Source organism: Lepidochelys kempii, chromosome 2 (assembly GCF_965140265.1).
Source record: "Lepidochelys kempii isolate rLepKem1 chromosome 2, rLepKem1.hap2, whole genome shotgun sequence".
Lineage (NCBI taxonomy): Eukaryota > Metazoa > Chordata > Testudines > Cheloniidae > Lepidochelys > Lepidochelys kempii.
Genome location: NC_133257.1, coordinates 194,778,155 through 194,802,432, shown reverse-complemented (window position 1 = coordinate 194,802,432; position 24,278 = coordinate 194,778,155). Strand labels below are relative to the sequence as shown.

The window sequence follows — 24,278 nt, the reverse complement described above, 5'->3', positions numbered from 1 at the left end:
GCGTTTTAGACAAAAAGAAAAGGAGGACTTGTGGCTCCTGAGAGACTAACCTGTTTATTTGAGCGTAAGCTGTAGCTCACGAAAGCTTTACGCTCAAATAAACTGGTTAGTCTCTCAGGAGCCACAAGTCCTCCTTTTCTTTTTGCGAATACAGACTAACACGGCTGCTACTCTGAAACGAGTTTTAGATAGTGAGTCATCGGTATCTTTCCTTGCGGCTTGTACAGGAGCGCGGCTGCACTCCGGGGCTGCCCTCGGCTCCTCACTAGGCCCACGCCAAGCTGGAGGAGCTTCCCCAACCCCCCCGGGAATACCCAGGGTAATTCCAGTACCTTCCCTGGGCAGAGTCCGGCCCCATGTCCCCCTGTGACGATTCCCTCTTCTCCTCACTCTCCTACCGCTCTACTCATTCCTTGAGGGGGACCCCCATTGTCCCCCTCCACTTGCAGGGAGGAGCTACAGGGCTCTGTCCTTGGTCCTCCTGATCCTCCCCCCCCCTTACCTTACCTGTGGGTAATCTCATCCACAAATTCAACTACCATCTCTAGGTGGGTGAATGAGATCTCTACTCCAACCTGGCTCCGGTCCAAACAAATCTCAACCAGGCTGTTTGATACCTTCCTCCTGACAGCTACCCCTCAGCTCAAGCTCTACAAAGCTAAAACAGCCACCCCTCAACCCAAGCTCTCCCTGCTATCTCCTTCCCTTGATCACTCTGAGCAACACTAGTATCTTGGCTGTCACTTAAGTCAATAGCCTGGGTATCCTCTTGGCCTCAGACCTCGTTCTAGGTTTTCACAACTCGGCTATAGCAAAGTTCTGCAGCTTCTTTCTCTAGAACATCTCTGGAATATAGCCTTTCTTATCCACCCACACCAGAAACTCTCATCCAGGTTCTCATCATCTCAGTCCTCCATTTTTTTCTCTGGCTTTGACAAATGCAGTCTTATCCCATTCACATCCATTTGCATGCTGCTGCAAAAATCATTTTCCTAGCCAATCACTTTGACCATGTTTCCCCTCTTTGCACCCCTCCACTGGCTCCCTCATCGGTTGTATCAAATATGTAAGCTACGTTTTCACTTTCAAAGCCCACCTCTTATTCAGTAAACAAAAGTCAACTCCCACCTTCACTTGGCCCATCATAGCAGCTTGTCCACTTATTAAATTTTCAGACAAGCACCTTCATACTTTCTCCGATGCTGCCTCTCACGTTTGGGAGGCACACCCTGCAAACATTTGCCAAGCCCCTTCATTGTTCTCTTTCAAATTTCACCTAAAAACCTCTCCTTTGCTGCGATGCCTACAAAAAACTGGACAATGGTTAGGCTGCTGATGTGCTGCGACCACTGCCCATTGGAGGGATCAATGTTGTCTTAATGTTTCCTTGTACTTCTCTGTCTATATCCAGCTGTTGTCTCTTGCCTTATACTTAGATTGTAAGTTATTTGGGGCAGGGACCATCTTTTTGTTCTGTGTTTGTACAGCATGTAGCCAAGTGGGGTCCTGATCCATGACTGGGACTCCTAGGCACTACAATACAAATAAGTATTAGGTTTTACCCAAACAGAAAAGAAGGAATGACCCTTGCTCCAAGGAGCAAAACACACTAAAGCCATAAAAACGGAGGGGAGGACAAATGAGGAAACACATCTAGAGGGAGAGAGCAAGCTGGAGACTGTCCCCATATGGGTTATATGAGGGCATATTAGGATAAACCACCCCACTTGGGCTAACTGTGGAATTTTAAAGCACATGCTGCTACCCTGTGAACAAAGGGCCTGCTCCAGTAAACGCTTATGCACTTATGTTTACATGCAAACATAGTTCTACCTAGAAGTCAATGGGACTGGCAAACATTAAACAATAGTGCTCATCTCTTACATGGTGCTTTTGATCAGTAGATCTCAAAGCATGTTACAAAAGAGATAGGTATCATTACCCCCATTTTACAAATAGGGAAACAGACAGAGAGAGGTAAAGTGACTCACCCAAGGTCACCTAGCAGTCCAGCAGAGCCAGGACAAGAATCCAAGTCTCCTGAGTCCCAGTCCAATAAACTGTCTTCTAACTCATTTATATAGTTACTTCTGAACTTAAGTAGCTGCAGGATGAGTGCCTAACTCCTGCAGCTAGCAGCTGTGGCAGATTTGTTAAGCTAATTTGTTGACCAGGCACTAGAAAGAAACAAAGAACCATATTCTCCCCCTGCAAGCTATAATAAACATGATTCCCTGCCCCCCAGTAAATTGGGTATATAATTATTATATCAAGCACTCACTCAGGAGATGGAGTCACAGTGTGCTGGATCATTTATTTGTTCCTTTGTATATTTCAAATTTGGTGGTATGTTGCTATAGAGAATGACACACTGTTCTTTTTTTCCTTCCCCTCCCCCCGGCGATGAATGCTTTTTCTTCCTTGCTTTTTTATAGAAAATCTTTTCTGGTAATTAGAACAAGTCTGTCTCTCACTCTTCTGGGTATGTTGGACAGTGAAATAGAAAAGATCTCTGTTTCAATCTCTTCTCTTATAGTTGGATGTGTAGTAGTAGGATTTTATGTTTGTATTTTGTATAATTTAGAATGAAGGATAAAGAATAATAAGATAAGTAGCATGTATTAAATGCATTAATGTATGATTTGACCATATCCTGCCAACCCCCCTTTTTGAATAGCAGAAAGGAATGGTCTACTGTGCCATTGGAATGAGATGCATCTGCCAGAATCCGTGTAGGGGCAGATTTCAAGGCAGTAACAGACCTTTTAGCGTCACCACTTTGTTGTAAGTTTAGCATTTAAAATAAGTAAAAGAATGCAATGATTGTTTTTCTTTTGCATTGCAACTTGATGTTCCTGTTCAAATCAATTCTGTTTTGTGTATGAATGAGAAATGTGTGTGTTAAAAGATAAGTGTGAAGGCCATCACCAAATCATATGTTCCAGAGAGGAACCAAAAACAGATGCAAGGGCCTTGATGGCAGTGGCACCAATTTAGCGCCGTAGTGAAGACAAGCCCTTAGAAGGAGGGGCCGATTGAGTAGAAGTATGGGTGGTTGATCCCCTTTTTTCCTGTTTGGCTCCTCTCCTGAATTATTCATGGAGTTTAGAGAAGAAGTAATGATGGTACTGGAATGGCCTGGAACTTTGAGCAGTTTGGGTTCTACAAAACTGTCTGTCTTTTCGTTGCAGGCATGTAAATCCCTAGTGACCACAATGTTGCCCTGGAATCCTTGAGTGTGTGTAGAGAGGACTCCGTATACTCACTGAAGAGCTTGGATCCTTCAAGCACCTCTCTGGGAAGACCAGAGAACTTGAGCCAGGACACACTCATGATCACAGCTGTGGCAATGTACCTGGAGGCTGTGTTGATGGCATCTAGGGCAGCTTGGAGGGAGCTTTTTGAAATTAACTGCCCATACAAGATGGGCTAAAATTGCTTTCTTTGGACTTGTGGGAGGTGGTAAATAAAATGTATAAATTTTGAGTATGTGGTAAAGTTGTATTTTGCCATCAAGGCCTTATAGTTGGCAATACGAAATTGAAGAACAGCTGACAAGTAGCTTGTTCCACCCAGTAAGTCCAGCCACCTGGATTCCTTGTTCATTGGACGAGTAGAGAGAGCTTGATGGCTTCTTTTGTTGGCTACCTTCACCACTAAAGAATTAGGGCTGGGGTGGGAAAAGAAGTCTTACATTCTTTTTGGTGGGATGTAGTACTTCTTGCCTGACCTTTTACAGGTGAGTAGAACTGTAGCTGGTGTTTGCCACAGTGTATGTGCGGGAGCTAGCAATGCCTCATTAACAGAGCAATCTTCCATTGTGGATCAATATTCAAAATATCCACCAAGGAGAGTTGTGACTCTTGGATTTCTTCTAGTGGAGAGAGCTTACCAACTGCTTCATGATGTCCTCGAAGGTCTTGAAATCATCAGCACAGGAGGGCATTGGTGGCATTACCCCCTTATCTGGGGATGAAGAGGACCTGGCTGAAGGATGTAAGATCTCCTTGAGCTGAAGTTCTTGTTTCTCTTGTGTATCATCTGGTACTGAAGAAGTGTGCACTAATGGACGATGGTCAGTTGGTATCCATGAATGGTACAGTACCAGTTGGTGCCGGTAGTCCTTTCTTGGCATCCTGTAGAACTGATCGCTGGAATGGCCCCAAGGGTCCCAGTAACCTCACTGAGGAGACTAGGGGAAAGGTCATACTATCTGGGCCTACGATGTTTGGTAAGTCCCCTTCATTAGAGGGACTCATGGGAGTTTCGTGGTACAGTACCAGGAGGGATTTGTGTACCAAGATCTTCAAGTCTGATAAATCATCTCCTGTGCTAAGATGGGGGGAGGAGGAACAGGGGCGCTCAGGTATCATGGTCAGTACCAAAGGTTGAAGACTTATGTATAAGTTTCAACTTGTAACTGTCTGGATGGTACTGGTGAGTGAGCTCTGATAGATCTCTGTAACAGTGGAGACTCAGGCTAATCAGAAACAAGATCCTCTGAAGACAGAAATCTAGGAGGCAGCAGAGGGTTTTGATAACCTAAGATTGAGGCTTGGGTTGGTCCTGGAAGTGGAAATGTTGACTGGTGGGATGGAGACTGCTGCAGTATTGAGGAGCTGCAGGGTCTTGTCTCACTTCCGAGAGGAGGTAAGAGACCAGTACTGAGGCAGGAAAGGAGGAAACCGAATACAGCTAACAGCAGAAGATGCGGTCTCGAGCCATCCCGTGGTTGAGAAGGAATAAGCGGTGGCAAGCTTGTGCCTTCCTTTATCCCCTTATTCAGAGCATAAGGCATTGCTCTGTGCAGGCACAGGTCCACGGATATTACTTTTCAGTCTCTGCTTTAGCACGCATTGGCACATGCACATATTTTGGAAGAGCACTCACAGGGACATGTACTCAAAGAACAGTGGAGTAAGAATTAATACAGATACTTGCTGTGGCTCAGAGGTCATCCACAAGCAATACTAGGGGCTGTCTCTGAACCATACCTAGGTCCCAAGCCCTCTTTGGGAAGATCTAGGATATCTGTTTGGGTAAGTGTTGCTTGGAAATAAAGTGACCCTTTAGCTATATCCCAGAATTTACAAGCAGCTTGTGAAACTTTCAGAAAAACATTGTGCCGATGAATCCTGCAAGAGACTTGAAAAAGGCTGATTGACTAGTTAATCCATTTGCCTGTTGCTGCAGTAATATTCCTAGGGAGGAATTTGACTGATAAGAGTTCATGGCATAAATTTGTAAATGCCTGTACTGTGCTTAGAGCAATGAAAAAGTACATTTTTTAAAAGTACTATTTAAAACTTTATAATTTTCTCCCTTCCACTAAAGATCCAATTTTTCCTATGAATCCTTCAGGGGGTCTAGTCCTCAACCTATACCCTCTCTACATCTTTCCTTACCTAGTACATATTCTTGACTGGTGGACTGGAGACTTTTCAGGGTTGGGAATGTGTTGTAGCATTATATTAATAATTAATGGCTTTATTCATTCACTCACATGTTTAGTTGACTCTCTTCTGTATTAGATCAGTTTCCCCATTTATTATAGACAAATTGGAAATCATTTTCTTTTATTACAGGTTTACAACTTATTGCAGTTACTATATTTTTATGATTTCTAATAAATTATACAATAGTTCCCTCCCCCATAGTTTTCTCCATTCTCCTCCCCCAAACTGTTTTGATCCCTGCCTTACAGAAGTTGATGGGTTCGTTGTTTGTGTACCAATATGTTTAACTGATAGTACATTTGTGGTGACAGGTTTATAAATTCATATTAAAACTATTCCAGAAAAAAGTGGTTTGGCTAAGATCTTTTTGACAGCTGAAATAGCAAAAGGAAATTAGACTCAAGGAGACATTCTACTCCCATTAATAGAATGAAAAAATAGATTACTTTGAGTGGCAATTGAGAGTGTTTAATCCCAGTTAAGAGGACAATAGCCTCCAGTCTCTTTTTTGTTATAGCTGCTTTATTTTGTTTTTAGTTACAGGAGTTTTGTCATGATTTTATTGTATGTTTAAACAGATAGGTACTGTACAACAGATACAGTTTAAAGGGATTTGGCAACAGCCACTTTAAAAAACCAAGTGTTTAAACTACTTATTTGCAATAGATTTTGATGCATTTTTCCACAGAACATGGTATTTATTTTCTCTAAAAGATGAGGCACAGCACACAGCATCCTTCTACTGCCTTTTCTTTTGTAGCGGATTTGTCCTTGATAAAAAGAGGCTAAGGAATCCTTCAATGCGTATTATTCAAAAGCTTCAAATATGCAGAAATGTGGTTTTAGGTTTTCATGCACTTTAGTACGGAGATTCCATTATAATTTCTTTTTCTAAAACAAAGCCCAAAAAATAAACTGTGTAATGGATGTTTATTGAACTCTTTTGAGACATTTGTCCAACTTCACAAAAGGGCCTTTACTTTGATATCAGATATGCTCAAATGAACAGAACTGAAAAGTTTAGAAACCAAAAGTCTCTTCCTTGCAAAAACTAAAACAGTACAAAAATAGTTCTGCAATTTAAACATGCTAAAATCTTAAGTTTCTGCCTTTTAATGAGAGTATGGTGTACCACTAGAATTTAGATAGGAAACACTGGTGATCTCATCAGCAGTATAAGAGCTGTCATGCACATTTTAAATGACTATGTTAAAAAAATTACTGTACATGTGTAAGCACAGTAGTGAATTGTTCAAGGAACAGTGATGCATGCAATGCATCTGTGATTAGAAACCATTTCCTTCTTGATGTATATGTTCTATACAGTTATTCCTCAGCAGTTCACATAGTTGGTCAGGAGAGTTGGACCATTATTATGCGTTGCATGGGCAAAATTTTACCATTATTGTACTTTAGATTTATTCCTGATCAGATTATTCAAATGAGATCCCATGTTTAAAATAATTCCATAGATTTGTTCAGAGAAGACAGCTCGTCTCAGATTTTTAGCATTGATAAGCAGCCAATATTTTAAAAAGTTCCCTGAAGAGCAAGCAATAAAATCAAAGCTAACAAAGCAAAACATTCTAGTATGTTAGTCTCAAGAAAATGAATTTTTGGGGAAATCAGAAAAAAATCTGTATCAAAAGTAGGAACTTAAACAGCAATATCAAGTATAATACCATACCCAGAATAAAAATTATGGATATTAATGTTTTCTCCTAACACTTTTTAGCAGATTTCCAATTAGTAAATTAGGGAAATTGTGTACATTATACCCACTGTTTTAGTAAAAAAATTGTACACCTATTTAAGAATTGTTAATAAAAATACTCAGGATAATCTTTGAAAGTTGTTCTAATCTCAGTATACCTTGAGCTTCGTGGGAGACTTCTCACATTATGTTTATGATCTCAAGTGTTTCTCAAATACTGTGTATTGAAAGCTGAAATAACCAATAAAATGCTAACTTTTCACATGATTCCACAGCGTGCATTGAAAAATCATCAGTGGGATGCTTCGTATATCTGGTGGGCTTTTAAACTAAAGACTAAATCCCTGAAATCTGATGATCGAAGTTTTGCATGTAGGAAGATTAGTACAATGCTGTATTGTATGAGTAGCAGATTCATATTTGTTTCTTCCAGAACTATATCACGTTTTAGGGAAGCTTAAAGCTGGGCCATACTATTATTCACAGAAGGGTGAAAGATAAGAGGGAGGGACGTTTAAGTACCTAGTCTTCAAGAGTGAAACACTAAACATTTTGATTAGCTAATATACATTTTAATACAAGAAAATGCAATGAATTTATTTATATCTGAATGCAGATAATACTTTATTAACTGATCACAGTTTTAATGTCTGATTTAAAACCATAACTAATTTGGGAAACAAGAAGAGGGGATGTTAAAGCTGAGCCATATATACACAGAAAAAAATCTGGATACTGATAATCTGTACATTTTTTATTAGTTACCTCCGCTTTTTTCTTTACACAAATAGTTTATTCAGTGTGTGAAGTTATCAAATTGGCTAATATTTTAAAGTCTTATGTGGGAATGAAAGTTTAGCACAAGTTTTTGATGCAGTGTAAATCTCAAATGAGATCAGATAGGTTTGCTGTCATATTCCACATGAAGTGTTGAATTTTATGCAGGTTAGTTTATTGTTGGCGCACAAAGTTATAACAACTGATTATCCTCTCTTCCAGCAAAACTAATAGTTCTATCCCTCAAAGGTTAACCTGTATTAAATTCAACTATAATAAATTGGGAGATCAATATACATTAAGTGCCCATGCTACATGTCATTTTCCAACTCTTTAAGCAGCCTTTAACATTATATGATTAAGTGGACACATGTGCCATTTTACACAATTACACCAACTTTTCAACAAAATCCAGGAATTAGTTAATTCTTTAAATTCCACCATGAACAGCAGTCCTATATGGTGTGGTATAGTTTTCCATCTGTATTAGCTCCCTTTTGTAAAGCTGGGCAACACATGAAATCAAGACATCAATTGTTTGTCCTTCTCTGAAAAAGTGTTTCAGCTGTCTAGTTCCAGTCACTGAAGGAAGAGGCAGAGGCAAGTTTAAATTATCCCAGAAAACTGAATAAATTGCTTTATTTGGTGTCTTCAAGATGCTTCACCTTCTGTGGGGGAAGTAGGTGTTGTGGGAGAGACCATTTCAGGTTTTCGTGAAATTCTATCCAATTCTGCCTGAACATCGGTCAAGACTGGCTTCTGGCCTGTACAAAAAAAAGCACACAACACTTGGTCATGCTTAAAAATGAAAGGACTTGTTTTCCCACAACTAGGTTATAGCTTAAAAACATCCATCAAAAAAAGAGTTACATTTTCCTGCTTTAATACAATACTAAATAAGTTGTTTCATGCTATCACATTTACAAACTGCAGATACACTAGAGTAAAGATATAGTAAAACGAGAACATATTTAGTCTGTAGCAATTTTAGACATGTGGGTTACCCTACTGTTTGGCTAACAAGCCATTTTTACAATAGTTCTCTCAAAGTCTTACACTGTATGTGGAAAGCAAATCCTATGAAATCCTAACATAAATGATATACATCTCATCTCCTCAAATTTCTAGGAAGTGTTGACCAATAAATGTTGGGCTCACATTATAAGTATGTATTATTCACACCACATGTTAATGTATTAAGCACACAATAATACACGGATTTATATTTCAAACAGTTACATGGCCAGAATTGGCCTATGTCTTTCTATAAACCTGTTCACTTATTCTAAGTACCCTTTTACACTTTGCAAAGCTGAAATCAACTTTAGCATTAGAAAATAATGAACTTGACTGATACTGATTTGATCTCGAGTATATTTCATAATGAACAAAAGTGCTCTCAAGTAACTAACTGTACAATTTACCAACGGAAAAAATAAACCCTCTTCACATTCCCAATCGCCTTACCTCCTTCCACACAGGCATGGGGGAAATAGGATTATTTTATCTAGGTTTACATGAAAATTCTTATTTAAAAAGGACCACAGATCCTTAATAGGTCTTAGCCGACTGAGCTTAAAAAGCAGACCAGACCTTTTCAGCTACTGAAGATCTGTGAAATTTCCTGCCCAGAGGAAGCCTATGACCAGTCTTTGCATATGAATCGGAATACACCCCCCACATGGATAATGCCCCCCTCTTCAAATAGGGGCTGGAGATCCTTTGTGCCCCTATTCACCAGTTCTCCTTGACTGGGTTGAAGACGCTCTGAATTCCCATCCACGCTCCCGAAGTGGGTATCACAAAGTTGTACTGTAATGCATATGGATAAGATGGCACAAATGCATATGCATACAGTAGAATTAAGGTCAGTGTGACAATCCTCCTTGTATCTAGTGCTGGGTAATGGAGTTTGCAGTCCATATCATAGAATATCAGGGTTGGAAGGGACCTCAGGAGATCATCTAGTCCAATTCCCTGCTCAAAGCAGGACCAATCCCCAATTTTTGCCCCAGATCCCTAAATGGCCCCCTCAAGGATTGAACTCACAACCTTGGGTTTAGCAGGCCAATGCTCAAACCACTGAGCTGTCCCTCCCCCCAAATTGATAGGTTTAGCTAGGCTCTCATTCTATATTCAACAATAAAGGTTTCTGCTTCAGCTTTTCAAAAGTAGTCGTGAGGCAGCTGCAGTGATTAGATGGAGGGTGTTCTGGCATATCTGAAGGCCAGAGTATAAGACCAACAGCTGACAAATTATGCTGCAACCATCATGTACCTCCCACCCCTGAAGATTCTGCGTCTGTGTAGTTCTTTAAGATGTATACCAGTAGGAGCAACACTTTGGGGGCTGTACTATTACCAGACAAGCGTGATAGTTAGACATAGGATCAGCATGTCTCTGTCGCTCTGTAGCTTAAGACTGAGGAAAAAATTCTGTAACTATGATGTGCTCCCCTTAATGAGGACAAAAGTATCACTCCATGGAAGAGAAAGCATCCCTAGGGTAGCTGGCTACTTCAGATAATTCCTGATCAATATGGCCCCAGACTGGAGTCAGAAGGACCAAGATGTCCTGTAGATATGCACTGCAATACTTCATAGCGAGGGTTGTGTGATCAAGACAGCCAATATTCAGAGATCACTGAGGGATTTAAACAACTAGGATTCCCAATCTATGCACAAGCTACTGATGAAATAGCTGTGCTCATTCTGAATCTTTCCCCTACACACTCTGCAATCAGCCCAGGAAGAGTAGGACTATTACAGTGGTATCTAGAAGTTCCAAGCAGGTGGACCGCCATTTAGTGCTGTACAAACATAAAAAGAGCCCATGCTCCAAAAAGCTTAGAATCATAAAGGACAACAGGTGGATGAAAAGAATGAAAGTGCAGTAGTAAGAGCCTGTTTAACACCGCTAGGAGCACTTGTGTGTGCATGCTAGGTGTGTTACAGGCATGCTAAGTGGGGATGAATGTAGCTAGCATGCTTCCTTTATTTTCTAACACCACAGGCTCATGCAGCAATTACCCAGAAGGGCCTTTTTGCTCTCTTCACCTTCCCTAATAGAAGGGAGAAATCCAGGTGATGAGGAACAAAATAGGGGACTCAATAGACGGGCATTCATATTACTTATCCTCATTATTCCCCTGCAGGAATGCAAGAGAGTCTCTTGGTCTGTGTTTGTTCTCCCCACAAAAGCTCTGATTCTAGCACACAAACATTGGAAAGCAGCAGATAGAAGATTAAAAACCTCAGAGCCTCACAGTACTAAGGGCTAGCAGATAGGGAACAGGATATTATTCATAAATTTTAATTAGATATAATACAATATGATTTTTCCCCCAAAAAAGCTCAGAGGCTCACAATACAGCCATGACACCCTCCCGCATTAAAATCTACTATGATTTCATCTTGGTTTACCATTGTCAGCCTCTCAGATTTTACCATGTCGTTGAGCCATGGATAACGCTGTATATATTGAAGTTGTATTACTTATCTTACCACATTTCTAACTGCATTTTAACAAATATTGCATGCTAGATTAAAGATATTCCTTGCACAAATGAAAATTCCCACGATGCTTTAGGATTAATCATACCTGACTTTTTTGCTGATGGTGGTAAATTGCTGCCACCACCTCCACTGCCCCCTCCTCCGGGGCTGCCACCGCCAACACCAGGACCGCCTGGGGAACCAGTTTTTTTACTCAGCAAACTATTGAAGAAGTTAGCTAGGACGCCTTCGCTTGTGGCTCCAGCTACATCAAAAAAGTAGAAAGGTATTTTATATATGAAGAACAACATTTTCCAAACAAATGCTGACTACACAGTTGTTTGCAGTGTTGTAGTACTGGGTTTATCCCAGGATATGAGAAAGACAAAGGTGGGTGAGGTAATATCTTTTATTGAATCAACTTCTGTTGGTGGAAGGTACAAGGTTTCAAGCTTCACCGAGCTCTTCTTCAGGTCTGGAGAAGGAAACCCAAGCATTCAAGCTAAACATGAGGTGAGATAGATTGTCTTACAGATATTTGAGACAGGCTGCAAGCAATGGACAAAGTCTAGATATCCATCCCAAACACATTGACAATCTCATTTTTATCCTCACCCATCATAACTTTATATTCAACAACACCTTTGTACAAACCATGTGAACAGCCATGGGTACTAAAATGCCTCCCCAGTATGCCAACCTCCTCATGGACCACCTCGAGGAGAATTTCTGTAAAAATGCATCACAAAACCAACAATATACATAAGTGATATTTTCATCTTCTGGACAGATGACCTAAAAACTCCCTCAAAGATTTCCACCACTACTTCAGCAAACACCACCCATCCATCAAACTCTCTCTAGTACATCCCCTCACCAGCATCAACTTCCTGGACACCACAATCAACAATGGATTCTTACAGACAACTATATACAATATACATTCAGATCACCCCTGCAAATCCAGCAATCAGCTTTTATACACCCAGAAATCTGGTATCTACAGCCAGGCACTTAGATACCAAAGAATATGCACCGAAGAGAAGCTCTAGGATTCAAAATTTTAACACACTTACCTTCACCAAATGAGGATGCGCCACTAGAGAAAAGTAGATTGCATCATGGAACAGGCCATACAAATACCCCAGGAGAACCTGCTTCAATGCAGGAAAAACAAGCCCACTGACTGCATACCCCTGGTTGTCACTTATCCCACGACAGAACACACACTCCTTGGGATATCATACAGCAATTAAAAAGTTATACTTCATGGGGACCACAGTCTGAAATAAATCTTTTCCGAACCCACTTCTGGCATTCAGATAACTCCCCAACCTTGCTAAGCTCATCAGAAGCAAGACAAGGACACGCCAACTCAAAGGAGCATCAGAGACTGCCAAAACAACAGATGCAAAACCTGCATCTCCACTGCTACAATGATCAATATTCCCTTCAACACCATACCTTTCTGGATTCATGGCTTCAACACCTGTCTATTAACATACTGGAATATTTGATGCCCTTGATAAAGGTACACCACAACTACATGGGTGAAACCAGACAACCGCTACGCTCTCGAATGAATTCACACAGAAAAGTGATAAGACAAAAAACACTTTACTACCCACGAGCAAACACTTTTCACGAAAGGATCACCCATATCGGAGTTCTCATTTCTTGTCGTCAAAGGAAACCTGTACAACACCTTCAAAAGATGGGCCTGGGAACTTAAATTCATAACTCTGCTGGACACAAAAACCAAGGGTTTTATGGCCCACTACAACAATTGCAACGCATCCTGCTGCCTACTAACCCTCCACTGTCCTACAACTTCAGAGGTGTTAATTGCCCACATCATTTTAAGCTGTCTCCCACAACTTTGGTGACCCCCTTTATGCTTAATCTGTCCCACCTTATATTTACCTTGAACACTCTGCTTTCCTTCTCCAGACCTAAAGAAGAGCTCTCTGAGGCTCAAAAGCATGTCCCTTCCCGCAACAGAAGTTGGCCCAACAAAAGGTATTACCTCACCCACCTTGTCTCTTATTTCTGTATTTGTTTATACTGACCTAATATGTGTATTTCAAGTGAGCAGTCAAGAATAGCTCACTTATTCCCACTACATTTTCCCTGCACAAGAAATATACCTTTCATATTAGGATCAATTTTTTTTGAGCCGGTAGGGATGGGTGTGACACTGGCCACGTTGGATGTTACTGATCTGTTTGGTGTCCTAGGGGAGCCTCCAGGAACTCTTGGCGAGGCATCCTACACAAAAGAAGATTGATTATTCAAACTATTTTGTGTACTCAACTTCCAGAAATAAACTATAATCTATACAAGCAGAACTATTCAATTACATTTTGCTATTTTTTCCCCACTTTTTTTTTTAAAAGGTACATTTCATACTGATCATGTAATTCAATGGAATATTTGTGCCAAAAAATTAATCTGTTTTAAATAAGAAATCATGCAATGCTATGAGACACACATTTTTACAGAAAAGAAAAGGAGTACTTGTGACACCTTACAGACTAACAAATTTATCTGAGCATAAGCTTTCATGAGCTACAGCTCACTTCATCGGAATCATACCGTGGAAAATACAGAAGATGTTTATATACATACAAAAATGTCAGGTTTCAGAGTAGCAGCCATGTTAGTCTGTATTCACAAAAAGAAAAGGAGTACTTGTGACACCTTACAGACTAACAAATTTATTTGAGCATAAGCTTTCGTGAGCTACAGCTCACTTTATCCGATGCATTCGGTGGAAAATACAGCGGGGAGATTTATATACATAGAGAACATGAAACAATGGGTGTTACCATACACACTGTAACAAGAATGGTAACACCCATTGTTTCATGTTCTCTATGTATATAAATCTCCCCGCTGTATTTTCCACTGAATGCATCGGATGTGAAGTGAGCTGTAGCTCACGAAAGCTTATGCTCAAATAAATTGGTTAGTCTCTAAGGTGCCACAAGTACTCCTTTTCTTTTTGTGAATACAGACTAACACGGCTGCTACTCAAACCTGACATTTTTACAGAAGTGAGTACGTATAATGCATTAGCAAAGCACTTGAAAGTTAACAAGGAAAAAAACAACAACCAAAAAAAAAAACCCCAACCAGTATTGCAACTAAGAACCGCAGTCCAACAACTAGAGACAAGGCAGAGGTGGGCACTCCACCCTGATGAGAGAGTAAAGCAGCTTCGGTTGTTTTCGAAACTGCGTTCACTGGTTCATGGAGAAGCTACACCCAGCTCTCCTTAGTATGAAGGCAAGTTGTGGCAAATACGGTGGAAAGAAGAATTTTTATTAAAAGCAAACAGCGTTGAAAATGTTTAGTACTTTCATTGCCTCACAAAAGCAACTTAATAGGTCATATTACTGAGTAGTTGCTTGTCACTTGGAAAAAAAGGTTACAGGAGCGGTCTTATAATTTTTTCCAAATTTGAACTTAAACAAGTAACGAGTTACATTGCTGAACATTTTATATACTAGTTCCAGAAATCCATCTAAAATGTAGGTATATCTGCAAGTGCGCACACTTTGGAGCTCAATTTCATTCTGAGCTTAAGTATTTTTACAGCAATAAGAAAACTGTAGAAAAGCATTAAGAAAAAGCTTGTACATCACAAGTGCTCTTAGCACTGAAGTCCGTGATCTTCTCACCCAAACATGCTATTATATTAATCAAAACTGAAGAATGCACAATTTTCAGTTTCAGTATTTAAAATCTTTGTTACTAACCACTGGCCTTCCAGCTGCAGTAGGTGGCTGTTTCGCTAATAGAGACTGGAAAAAAACCAAAATATTTTAGACATTACTGTTTGCATTTACTGTAACAAGCTCAAACATAAATGTAATTGAACACCACGTTTAAATGAAACTAATTATCTACCATACAAATGCAAAGTAACTCTACCTGCTGCTTCATAAGAAACACTTGATCATCTTCTGCTACTATTTCTTTTTCATGCACAAACTGCAATATAAAAAAAACATTTCAATATGGTTGTGACTGATGTCATTTAAAAACTAGAGGTTGTCTTTTTCTATTTACAAATTAGTATGAGGAGGCACAAAAAATGCAGGAAATGGACTCAAGACAACATCGTCTTCAACCTAAAGCTGTGCTGGTGCTTTACACATTTTCTAATTGTTAACACAAAGCCAGTGACTATAAGGTAACTATCTTCACATGCTGCTAGCTGAACATCTTTACCTCAGCATTTATTTTTAAAGCAAGAGACATTGTTAAAGTGTTTTATTTCGTTAACATTTTTATTACAATTAATAGTTTAGACATGCTCTGTGCAAGGCATTTGTTATAAATATAAAGGGAAGGGTAAACACCTTTAAAATCCCTTCTGGCCAGAGGAAAAACCCTTTCACCTGTAAAGGGTTAAGAAGCTAAAGATAACCTTGCTGGCACCTGACCAAAATGACCAATGAGGAGACAAGATACTTTCAAAGCTGGAGGGGGGAAAAAACAAAGGTTCTCTCTGTCTGTGTTGTTTTTATCGGGACCAGAGCAGGAATGCAGATCAGATCTCCCATAAAGGGCTAATAAGCAATCTAGCTAGAGATGCATTAGATTCTGTTTTGTTTAAATGGCTGATAAAATAAGTTGTGCTGAATGGAATGTATATTTCTGTTTTTGTGTCTTTTTGTAACTTAAGGTTTAGCCTAGAGGGATTCTCTATGTTTTGAATCTGATTATCCTGTAAGGTATTTACCATCCTGATTTTACAGAGGTGTTTCTTTTACTTTTTTTTCAATTAAAATTCTTCTTTTAAGAACCTGATTGCTTTTTCATTGTTCTTAAGATCCAAGGGTTTGGATCTGTGTTCACCTATGGAAATTGGTGAGGATTTTTATCAAACCTTCCCCAGGAAAGGGGGTGTAAGGGTTGGGAGGATTTTAGGGGGAAAGACGTTTCCAAACGGACTCTTTCCCAATAATATACCGGTTAGACATTTGGTGGTGGCAGTGATAAAGTCCAAGGGCAAAAGGTAAAATAGTTTGTACCTTGGGGAAATTTTAACGTAAGCTGGTAAAAGTAAGCTTAGGAGGTTTGCATGCAGGTCCCCACATCTGTACCCTAGAGTTCAGAGTGGGGAAGGAACCTTGACAGCATTGTTACGTACTTAGTACAAAAGTGTTCAGTTTATAGGGTATGATCTTCTCAGACTGGTCAAAGATCTTGAAAATTTGATTTAGACTGAAGAACCTCACAGTATGTCTGGGGACTAGGTAGGTACTGAAATGCCACCATACTTTACCTTCTTCACCTTTCGAGAGCCTCATAAACAAATTTATCCTCACAACCATCTTGTGATCTAGGAAAATATCTGTTTTACAGAGGGAAAATGAAACAGATGTGACCTTCTCAAGGTCACATGAAATTGATAGTAGAGCTGGAAACTGAACCCAGAAATCCTGAGTCCCAGTTCTAAGCCTCAATCACAAGATCACCCTTCCTCACAACAAATCCTCCAGCAGGGCAAAAAGTGTCTTAAAGCAAGTAAAATTTTACTGAGAATCAGGCCTGAAGTCTATATGCATGTAGAAACAGGTGAATTATTTTCTTGAGCACCTGGTATATTATACTACTACTACATATCTTGTCTTTTCCAGGATTGTGCAGATTATAGTGTCACTTTTCCCATTAAGTATTTGTAAGTTGCTCATGCAGTGGGAAGTTGCAGAATAATCCTAAAATATCAGTTTCATTAGGTGAGAGGTAGAGGTACTGGTCTTCTGTTCCCCTCTCCCCTTATTTGTCCTTTGCTTATGGCATCTCCTTGAATAACTGAGACAGAATTATTTATAAAATGTACCAAGCATAGAAAGTTTGCTGTATATGTTGCACATCCAATATAGATTTATCTTCTTGTTTAATTCCTGGCTTTATTTGCCTACTTTTGGTGTTAAATAGGGTTTACAACCATGAGTTTCTACTACAGAATATAGGAAATAGGGAAGAGTTAAGACTTTTTTAATTCATAAGAAATTTATAAAGGCATTTTAAACACTCAGGTTTGCTGAGAGTTAGTACATTCTGAATTTAACTCATATATCAATGCAATTTAACTTTCCAAAAGAGCAGAAGTTAGATGCAAGCATACGCATCTTTAGAATGCTGTAGCTGTGCTAGAGGAAGACACTTTTAAATACAATGCTCCCATCTGAAGTTTGAATGGAAGCTCATAGTCAAAGATGCTTCAGAGACTACTGGATACCTTTCCAACTTTAATTTGATAAAATATGAAACTGAAACGGATTTAACATTCCTAACTGGATTTTCCTACTAGAAATGAGAAGATAAGTCTGAAAGAAGTCAAGCTGCCTCAGCTTTGCTGTTAAATGTAGTAGCTGGGCTTCTGGCTTCATTTATAGCTACAGCTCATAAAAACTGAACAAAAAAATTTAAAAAGGAGTGAGGGAAAAGTTTAATAAACTTCACAAATGTCATCATCCTCTTTTAAATAGTGGGTGCAGGCATACCACATACATATCTGAGATTATTTGAGGCTGTGATTTCTTAACAGTTTCATAAACACTGGCACAATGGCAAAAAGGCACAACAGGCCTACCTAAATTAGATGTTTTAATGTTGCATTTTATTACATTATATGAGGTCCATTCAATTTGCCTGCTTTTGAAAAAAAAATCTGAGTTAGTAAACTGTTTTGGGGGCATATTATAATGAAAATGTTGACCTATAATGTTTGGTCCCATTTGGAAACTAAAGATGTACCTGTATATCTTGGAAAATACATTACAACTGCACCAGTAAACGAGCATAAGAGATTTATGTTTCTCTGAGTATGGCAGCAACTTTAATGGTTTAACTGCCATAGTTTGGCAAAGCAAAGCATCAAACTTCAGTGAATATCTACAAAGGAAATGTAATGGAGGAGCGTTAACAAGGCCACTTTACCTTGAATGCTCCCTTAAAATCTGATAATTACTCATGCTAAAAAACCCCCCAAAACAAACAGTTACTCACCTTCTTGTAACTCTTGCTCTTCGAGATGTTCATGTCCAGTCTAATCAGGTGTGTGTGCACATGCACGGCAGCCTGAAGATTCCCCCCCAGCAGTATCCATCAGGTCGGTCTGGGCACCCTCTGGAGTGGTGCCATCATTGTGCTCAATATAGGGCCCTAGTAAGTTCCCACCCCCTCAGTTCCTTCTTGCTGGCTACTCCAACAGAGGGGTAGGTGGGTGGGTATTGGAATGGACATGAACAACACATCTCGAAGAACAACTTTTTTCTTCAAGTGCTTGTTCACGTCAATTCCAATCAGGGGACTCCCAAGCCTAAATTCAGGAGGCAGTGTCAGAGCTGTCCACTGACTGGAGCACTGCTCTACCAAAGGCCGCATCATCTCTGGCCTGCTGGGTAATCACATAATGTGCGGTGAAAGTACGTATGGAGGACCACATCGCCACTCTGCGTATTTCCTGGGTCAGGACTTGCACCAAGAATGCTGCTGAAGAAGCTTGCGCCCTAATGGAGTGCGCTGTGAGCGGAGGGGCAGGCAACTCTACCAGGTTATAGCATTCACGGTTGCATGGCATGATCCACGAGGAAATTCACTGGGAGGAGAACAGAAGACCCTTCATCCTGTCTGCCACAGCCACAAACAGTTGAATGGACTTCCTAAACGGTTTCGTTCTTTCCATGTAAAAGGCTAGCGCTCTCTGGACATCCAATGAGTGAAGCCTCTGCTCTCTGCCGCTTGAGTATGACTTATGATAGAACACTGGGAGGAAGACATCCTGGTTGATGCGAAACTGGGAGACAACCTTTAGGAGGAAAGCTGGATGTGGCCTGAGCCGAACCTTGTCCTTATCGAACACTGTGTAAGGGAGCTCTGATGTTAGGGCCTCGAGCTCAGACACCCTCCTGGCTGAGGTTATCGCTACCAGAAATGCAAAGACAGGTAGAACAGGGAACACGTCGCCAGTGGTTCAAAGGAGGACCACCCATCAATTCGGAAAGGACTAGATTGAGGTCTCAGGTCATGGTTGGCTGCTGGACGTGCAGACATGGCCTGTCAAGACTTTTCAGGAAATGGCTGACCATAGGGTTAGCAAACACTGATCAGTCCTCTGAACCTGGATGGAAAGCAGAGGTGGCGGACAAGTAAACTCTTATTGATGACACAGTCCCTGCAGCTTGAGATGGAGAAGGTAGTCCAGTATGAGTGGTAGAGAGACAAGCATCTGGGACGAGTGATGCTGTGCCAACCAGAATGAGAATCTCTTCCACTTGGCAAAGTAGGTAGCCCTGGTGGAGGGTTTCCTACTGCCAAGGAGGACTTGTCTAATCGGGTCTAAGCAGGAGAGCTCTGTGGGGTTCAGTCATGGCACTTCCATGCCGTGGGGTGCAACGACTAGAGGTTCAGGGGCTGCAGATGGTGGTGATCCTGAGTTATTAAGTCCAAGAGGAGCAGCAAGGTAACTGGGGCTTCCATGGACATTTCTAGGAGAGATGTGTACCAGTGCTGGTGGGGCCAGGCTGGAGCTATCAATATCACTGAAGTCTCTTCCGTCCATATCTTGAGGAGCACCTTGTGAACGAGACAGATGGTCAGAAACGTGTAAACAAGTTGGCCTCCCCATGGGAAAACGCATGTGTTCGCGAGGCAGCCCACTCTGTGATTCAGGAAGGAGCAAAAAACTGTCAGCACTTCCTGTTGCATCGCCTGGCAAACAGATCCATCTGGGGAAAGCCGCAGCGTTGGAAGATTGAGTTCGCAATGTCCGGGCATAGGACCACTCGTGGCCGTGAAAAGACCTGTGGAACTCGTTCTATACTCCTGGGAGGTACGATGCTTGCAGGTGTATCAAATGAGCTACACAAAAATCCATAGTGTGAGGCGCATGCACCCCTGTTTGTTGATATAGAACATCACCATGGTGTTGTCTGTCATGACTGATACACATCTCCCTGTCAAGTGGGCTCGGAAAGTCTGGCATGCCAGACGCACTCCGACTGATGCGGAGAGCGAGTTCTGCCTGAGACCAGAGGCCTTGTGTCCTGAAGTCTCTCAGATGTGCTCCCCAGCCCAAGTCTGGAGCATCCATCACTAGCGAGAGGGATGGCTGAGCACCGGTGAAGGGGACCCCTGCACACACTACCTGTGGGTTGAGCCACCACTGGAAAGAGTTGAGGACAAGGCGAGGCAGAGTTACAACCCTGTCCAAACTGTCCCGAGCCGGCCAATACACCAAGGCTAGCCACGATTGGAGAGGCCGGCGTCTGAGCCTGGTAACATAGGTACAAGAAGGGGTTGCGATGGTGGCAGCGTCAGGGAGCCATGGAGCTACTCCCAATCCTGCTGATACCAACGGCACTGGAGGTGGTATGAAAGTGGCCAAAGCCACCGATGCTGCCCTGGAATGCAACCCTTGGTGAAAGGCCCAGGGAGTCCAAAAGGGCCACTGTGCTGGGGACTGCCACTGTACGGGCCATGGTGCTGGTCTTGTGAGGACCTGAACCATCTACTTGTGATCCTACGAAATCGATACGAGTCCGACTCAGAGGTCTCAGAAAAGGATGACCACGGAGGAGCGGTATTTCGAGGCATCCAGGGTCCGCACCGAGGGCTCGGGGACCGACTAAGCTGCTGACCCTGTTCTGGCGCCGGGGAGCAGTGCAGCGGGGATGGAGACTGCCAGGCCATCATTGCAGGCTTTCCCCTTGATGGTGCCGGGGGGAGCGACCAGTGCTGGCGACCTCTCCCGTCTAGGTGGGGAGAACGGTGCTGTGAGCTGGAGCTGGTCCTGGGCTGCCTCACACATCTCCGGGGTCAACGGGAGGTGAAGTTGTCGGCTTGGCCTCGGCCAGTGAGAAGTGTCCGGACTCGACCGCCCTTCCACGGGGCAGGAGTCGACGCGACCGTCTCTGGCAGCGAAGCTGATGTAGTGTGGCCCAGCGCGGGTCTCACAATGGCCAGCTCCTTGGGTCTAGCCTGGGGGGAAGTGGCCCTCTTCTGCGGCACTGATGATTGAGACCAATGCCTGCCTGCGGCATGTGAGCCACGACAGTGCCAAGAGTCCTTGTCTTTGCTCAGCACTGATCCCCGTGCCAACGGTGCTGGGGCACTGCATACTGAGGAGGTATTTGGTGCCGGGTCCGCCAATCCGGGGTCGGACTGGGGCTGGAGTGCCACTTTCATTAGTACGATCTTCAGGCACTGATCTCTAACCTTCAGTGTCCTGGGGCGAAACCCCCTGCAGATCCTACAGCGATCCTTTTGATCCTTCGAACACAAAGTTTGAGGATTGCTTCTGGGCATACACTTGCCGCAGACCTCACAGACTTTGAAGCAAGGAGACCACGGCATGCCCTAGCACCTGGATAGCACTGGAGAGGAAACCCCTCCAAAGGAAACCTAAGCAAAGTACCTACTAACTACTTAACACTAACTACAGAACTAATGAAAACTATATACAGACTGCCAAATGCGCTTGTCACGACAAGAGCAAGGGGAAGTTCCAGCTAACTGTCACGGGTGGTAAGAAGGAACTGAGGGGGTGGTGGGTCGGTATTGAGTGACATGATGGCACCACACTATGGGGCGCTCAGACAGATTTGATGGATATTGCTAGGAAAAATCTTCTGGCTGCCGCGTGCGCACGCACACACACCTGATTGGAATTGACATGAACAAGCACTCGAAGAAGAACAATCTGTTCCATCTTGTATTTAGCTGTGACACTCTTGGTATGTCTACACTGCAACTAGACACTTACAGCTGGCCCACGCCAGCTGGCTCTGGCTTATGGGGCTCAGGCTGTGGGGCTGTAGTGGAGACTTTCCTGCTCAGGTTGCTGCCCAAGCTCTGGGATCCTCCCATCTTGCAGGATCCTGGAGCCCAGGGGTCTTCACTAAATTAAATAGCCCAACCGCCCAAGCCCTGAGAACCAGAGACAGCTAGCATGGGCCAGCCGAGGGTTTTTAATTGCAATGTAGACATTCCTCCAGAGTAAGTTTCCTAGACCTGAAGAGGTCTGAATAACCTCGAAACCTTGTCTCTCTCACCAAAAGGAGTTGGTCCAATAAAAGATATTATCTCACCCACTTTGTCTCGCTAACTAAGAAGCAACTAAATCAAGAAGTTTTCTATTTACATCTTCAGTGTTTCTATAATGTGGATCTTAAATCAATGAGCCAGGGATACGTTAGCATTTGGAGAAGACCGCTGTTATAGATTACACTTTTAGGGAGAAGGGAAGACACCAGCCACCCTGACTCACTACTGAGTTTATAGTTTGAGATTATGAGGTCAGTAACTGACACCTGGGGCACTGCAGCCTGATTTAGTTTGGTTCCATACACCCCAATGGCTAAATGATTTTGCCCCCTGTATCTTTTTCTACTGGTGAAGAGAACAGAAGGGTTTTTAAATAGCTATTTTACCAGGTAATCCTAGACATTTTAAGAGGTGGGCTTTAAGGTTGTATTTCTGAATTTTCATCAACAGTTTTCCTTTATTCTGAAGAAAGTTCTACAGAGAATAATGGCAATAGGGAGAAGAGGGGTGGAAAAAGATCTACAGACACTTCTTTGTTGGATGAAATAAATAAACCCTTTAAGTAATGGAGAAGAAACACTGATGATTGAGAAGAGCAAACAGCAGGCTTCCATTCTCTTTTTAGAGAGCTAGAATTAAGATAAACTGAGCCTTGTGTATGCAGATTTCTTAACTATGTCTGAACATAGGACATAGATCCTACCTGGAAGGCTGTTCCTTCATTTTCACCACATCCACCATCCAGAGGATTGTCTACAGATCCAGTTCAAGTCACCTCCATGAAGGTAGAGGCATAAGAATACAACCCATCATGAACAGTTTGAGTTAGATGTTTATGCCACTTCCAAAGCTGCTGTTGGAACCAGCACCTGCTCAGATTGAGCAAAATAAGCCAGATACTGAGGGGAGTGGTGTGCTATATGCAGCAACACCCATCTGTTTCTTCCTCTCCATGTTGCACAGCAACTAACTATAACAACGCAAACAGTAAGTAATGAAAGCTTGTTACTGGTGGCTTTCAAGAGGAAGCAGAAAGCAAACTGGGTAACTCACATAAGGAAGGTAACCAGAAAACGAACAATAAGTGGTTAATAAGCATGTGTCATTTGTGGTTAATAAGCATGGGGTAGCCAACCAAGGGAAGGGAGAAATGCTCTAAAATATGGCAACCAAGACGCAATGTGTGTTATATTCCTACACGTTAACAAAACAGGTTTCCTTTGAAAGATACTAAAATCAAATTACCTTTCTGACAGGTGGTTTTGTTACGATATCTTCAAAACTGTCATCTGCTTTTAGTGTCTGAAAGTTTTCATGTAGTATTCCTATCTTCTTGTCATTATCCCATCCTGCAGGGCTTAAGGTAAACAAATACAGACATTGATCTTCAAATTTAAATATTCACTTGGTTGTTCCCTAATACCCAATATCAACCTGTGGATAAAGATTACCATTGTTGAAAACCAAAACAAAAGTTTTAATAACTGCCTTCTTCTACATCAGCCAGTGATTAGCAGCATCAGCTATCTGAAGTATTTTTATTTTGGTCAGTGTAATACATTGGAGAAGTGATTTTCTCCTGGTGGAACATTCCACTTTAAAAATTGGCTTGACACTTCTTCCCTCCAAAACAGTGTGTGCTCACCAACAGTTTTAACCCATTAACTAGCAATCCAGAAAAACCCAAACCTGTTCTTACTGTGAATTTGTAACACTTAACACATAAATTTAGTGAATGTTAATGTTGAAACAAAATCGAAATAGCTTTATAGA

General features: G+C 41.8%; 1 protein-coding gene across 2 annotated transcripts in view; it reads right to left on the bottom strand.

Moving 5' to 3' along the window:
- Positions 1-7,903: 7,903 nt before the first annotated feature.
- Positions 7,904-24,278, bottom strand: part of DYNC1LI1 (dynein cytoplasmic 1 light intermediate chain 1) — a 56,264-nt gene continuing 39,889 nt past the window's right edge. For both annotated transcript variants that reach the window (XM_073333357.1, XM_073333358.1), the window contains 6 exons: positions 23,751-23,862; positions 15,378-15,437; positions 15,203-15,247; positions 13,589-13,709; positions 11,548-11,706; positions 7,904-8,711 (listed from right to left, as the gene is read on the bottom strand). In XM_073333357.1, the coding sequence (XP_073189458.1) occupies positions 8,599-8,711; positions 11,548-11,706; positions 13,589-13,709; positions 15,203-15,247; positions 15,378-15,437; positions 23,751-23,862 (610 nt within the window). In that variant the 3' untranslated portion in view covers positions 7,904-8,598. The remainder of the gene's footprint in view (positions 8,712-11,547; positions 11,707-13,588; positions 13,710-15,202; positions 15,248-15,377; positions 15,438-23,750; positions 23,863-24,278) is intronic.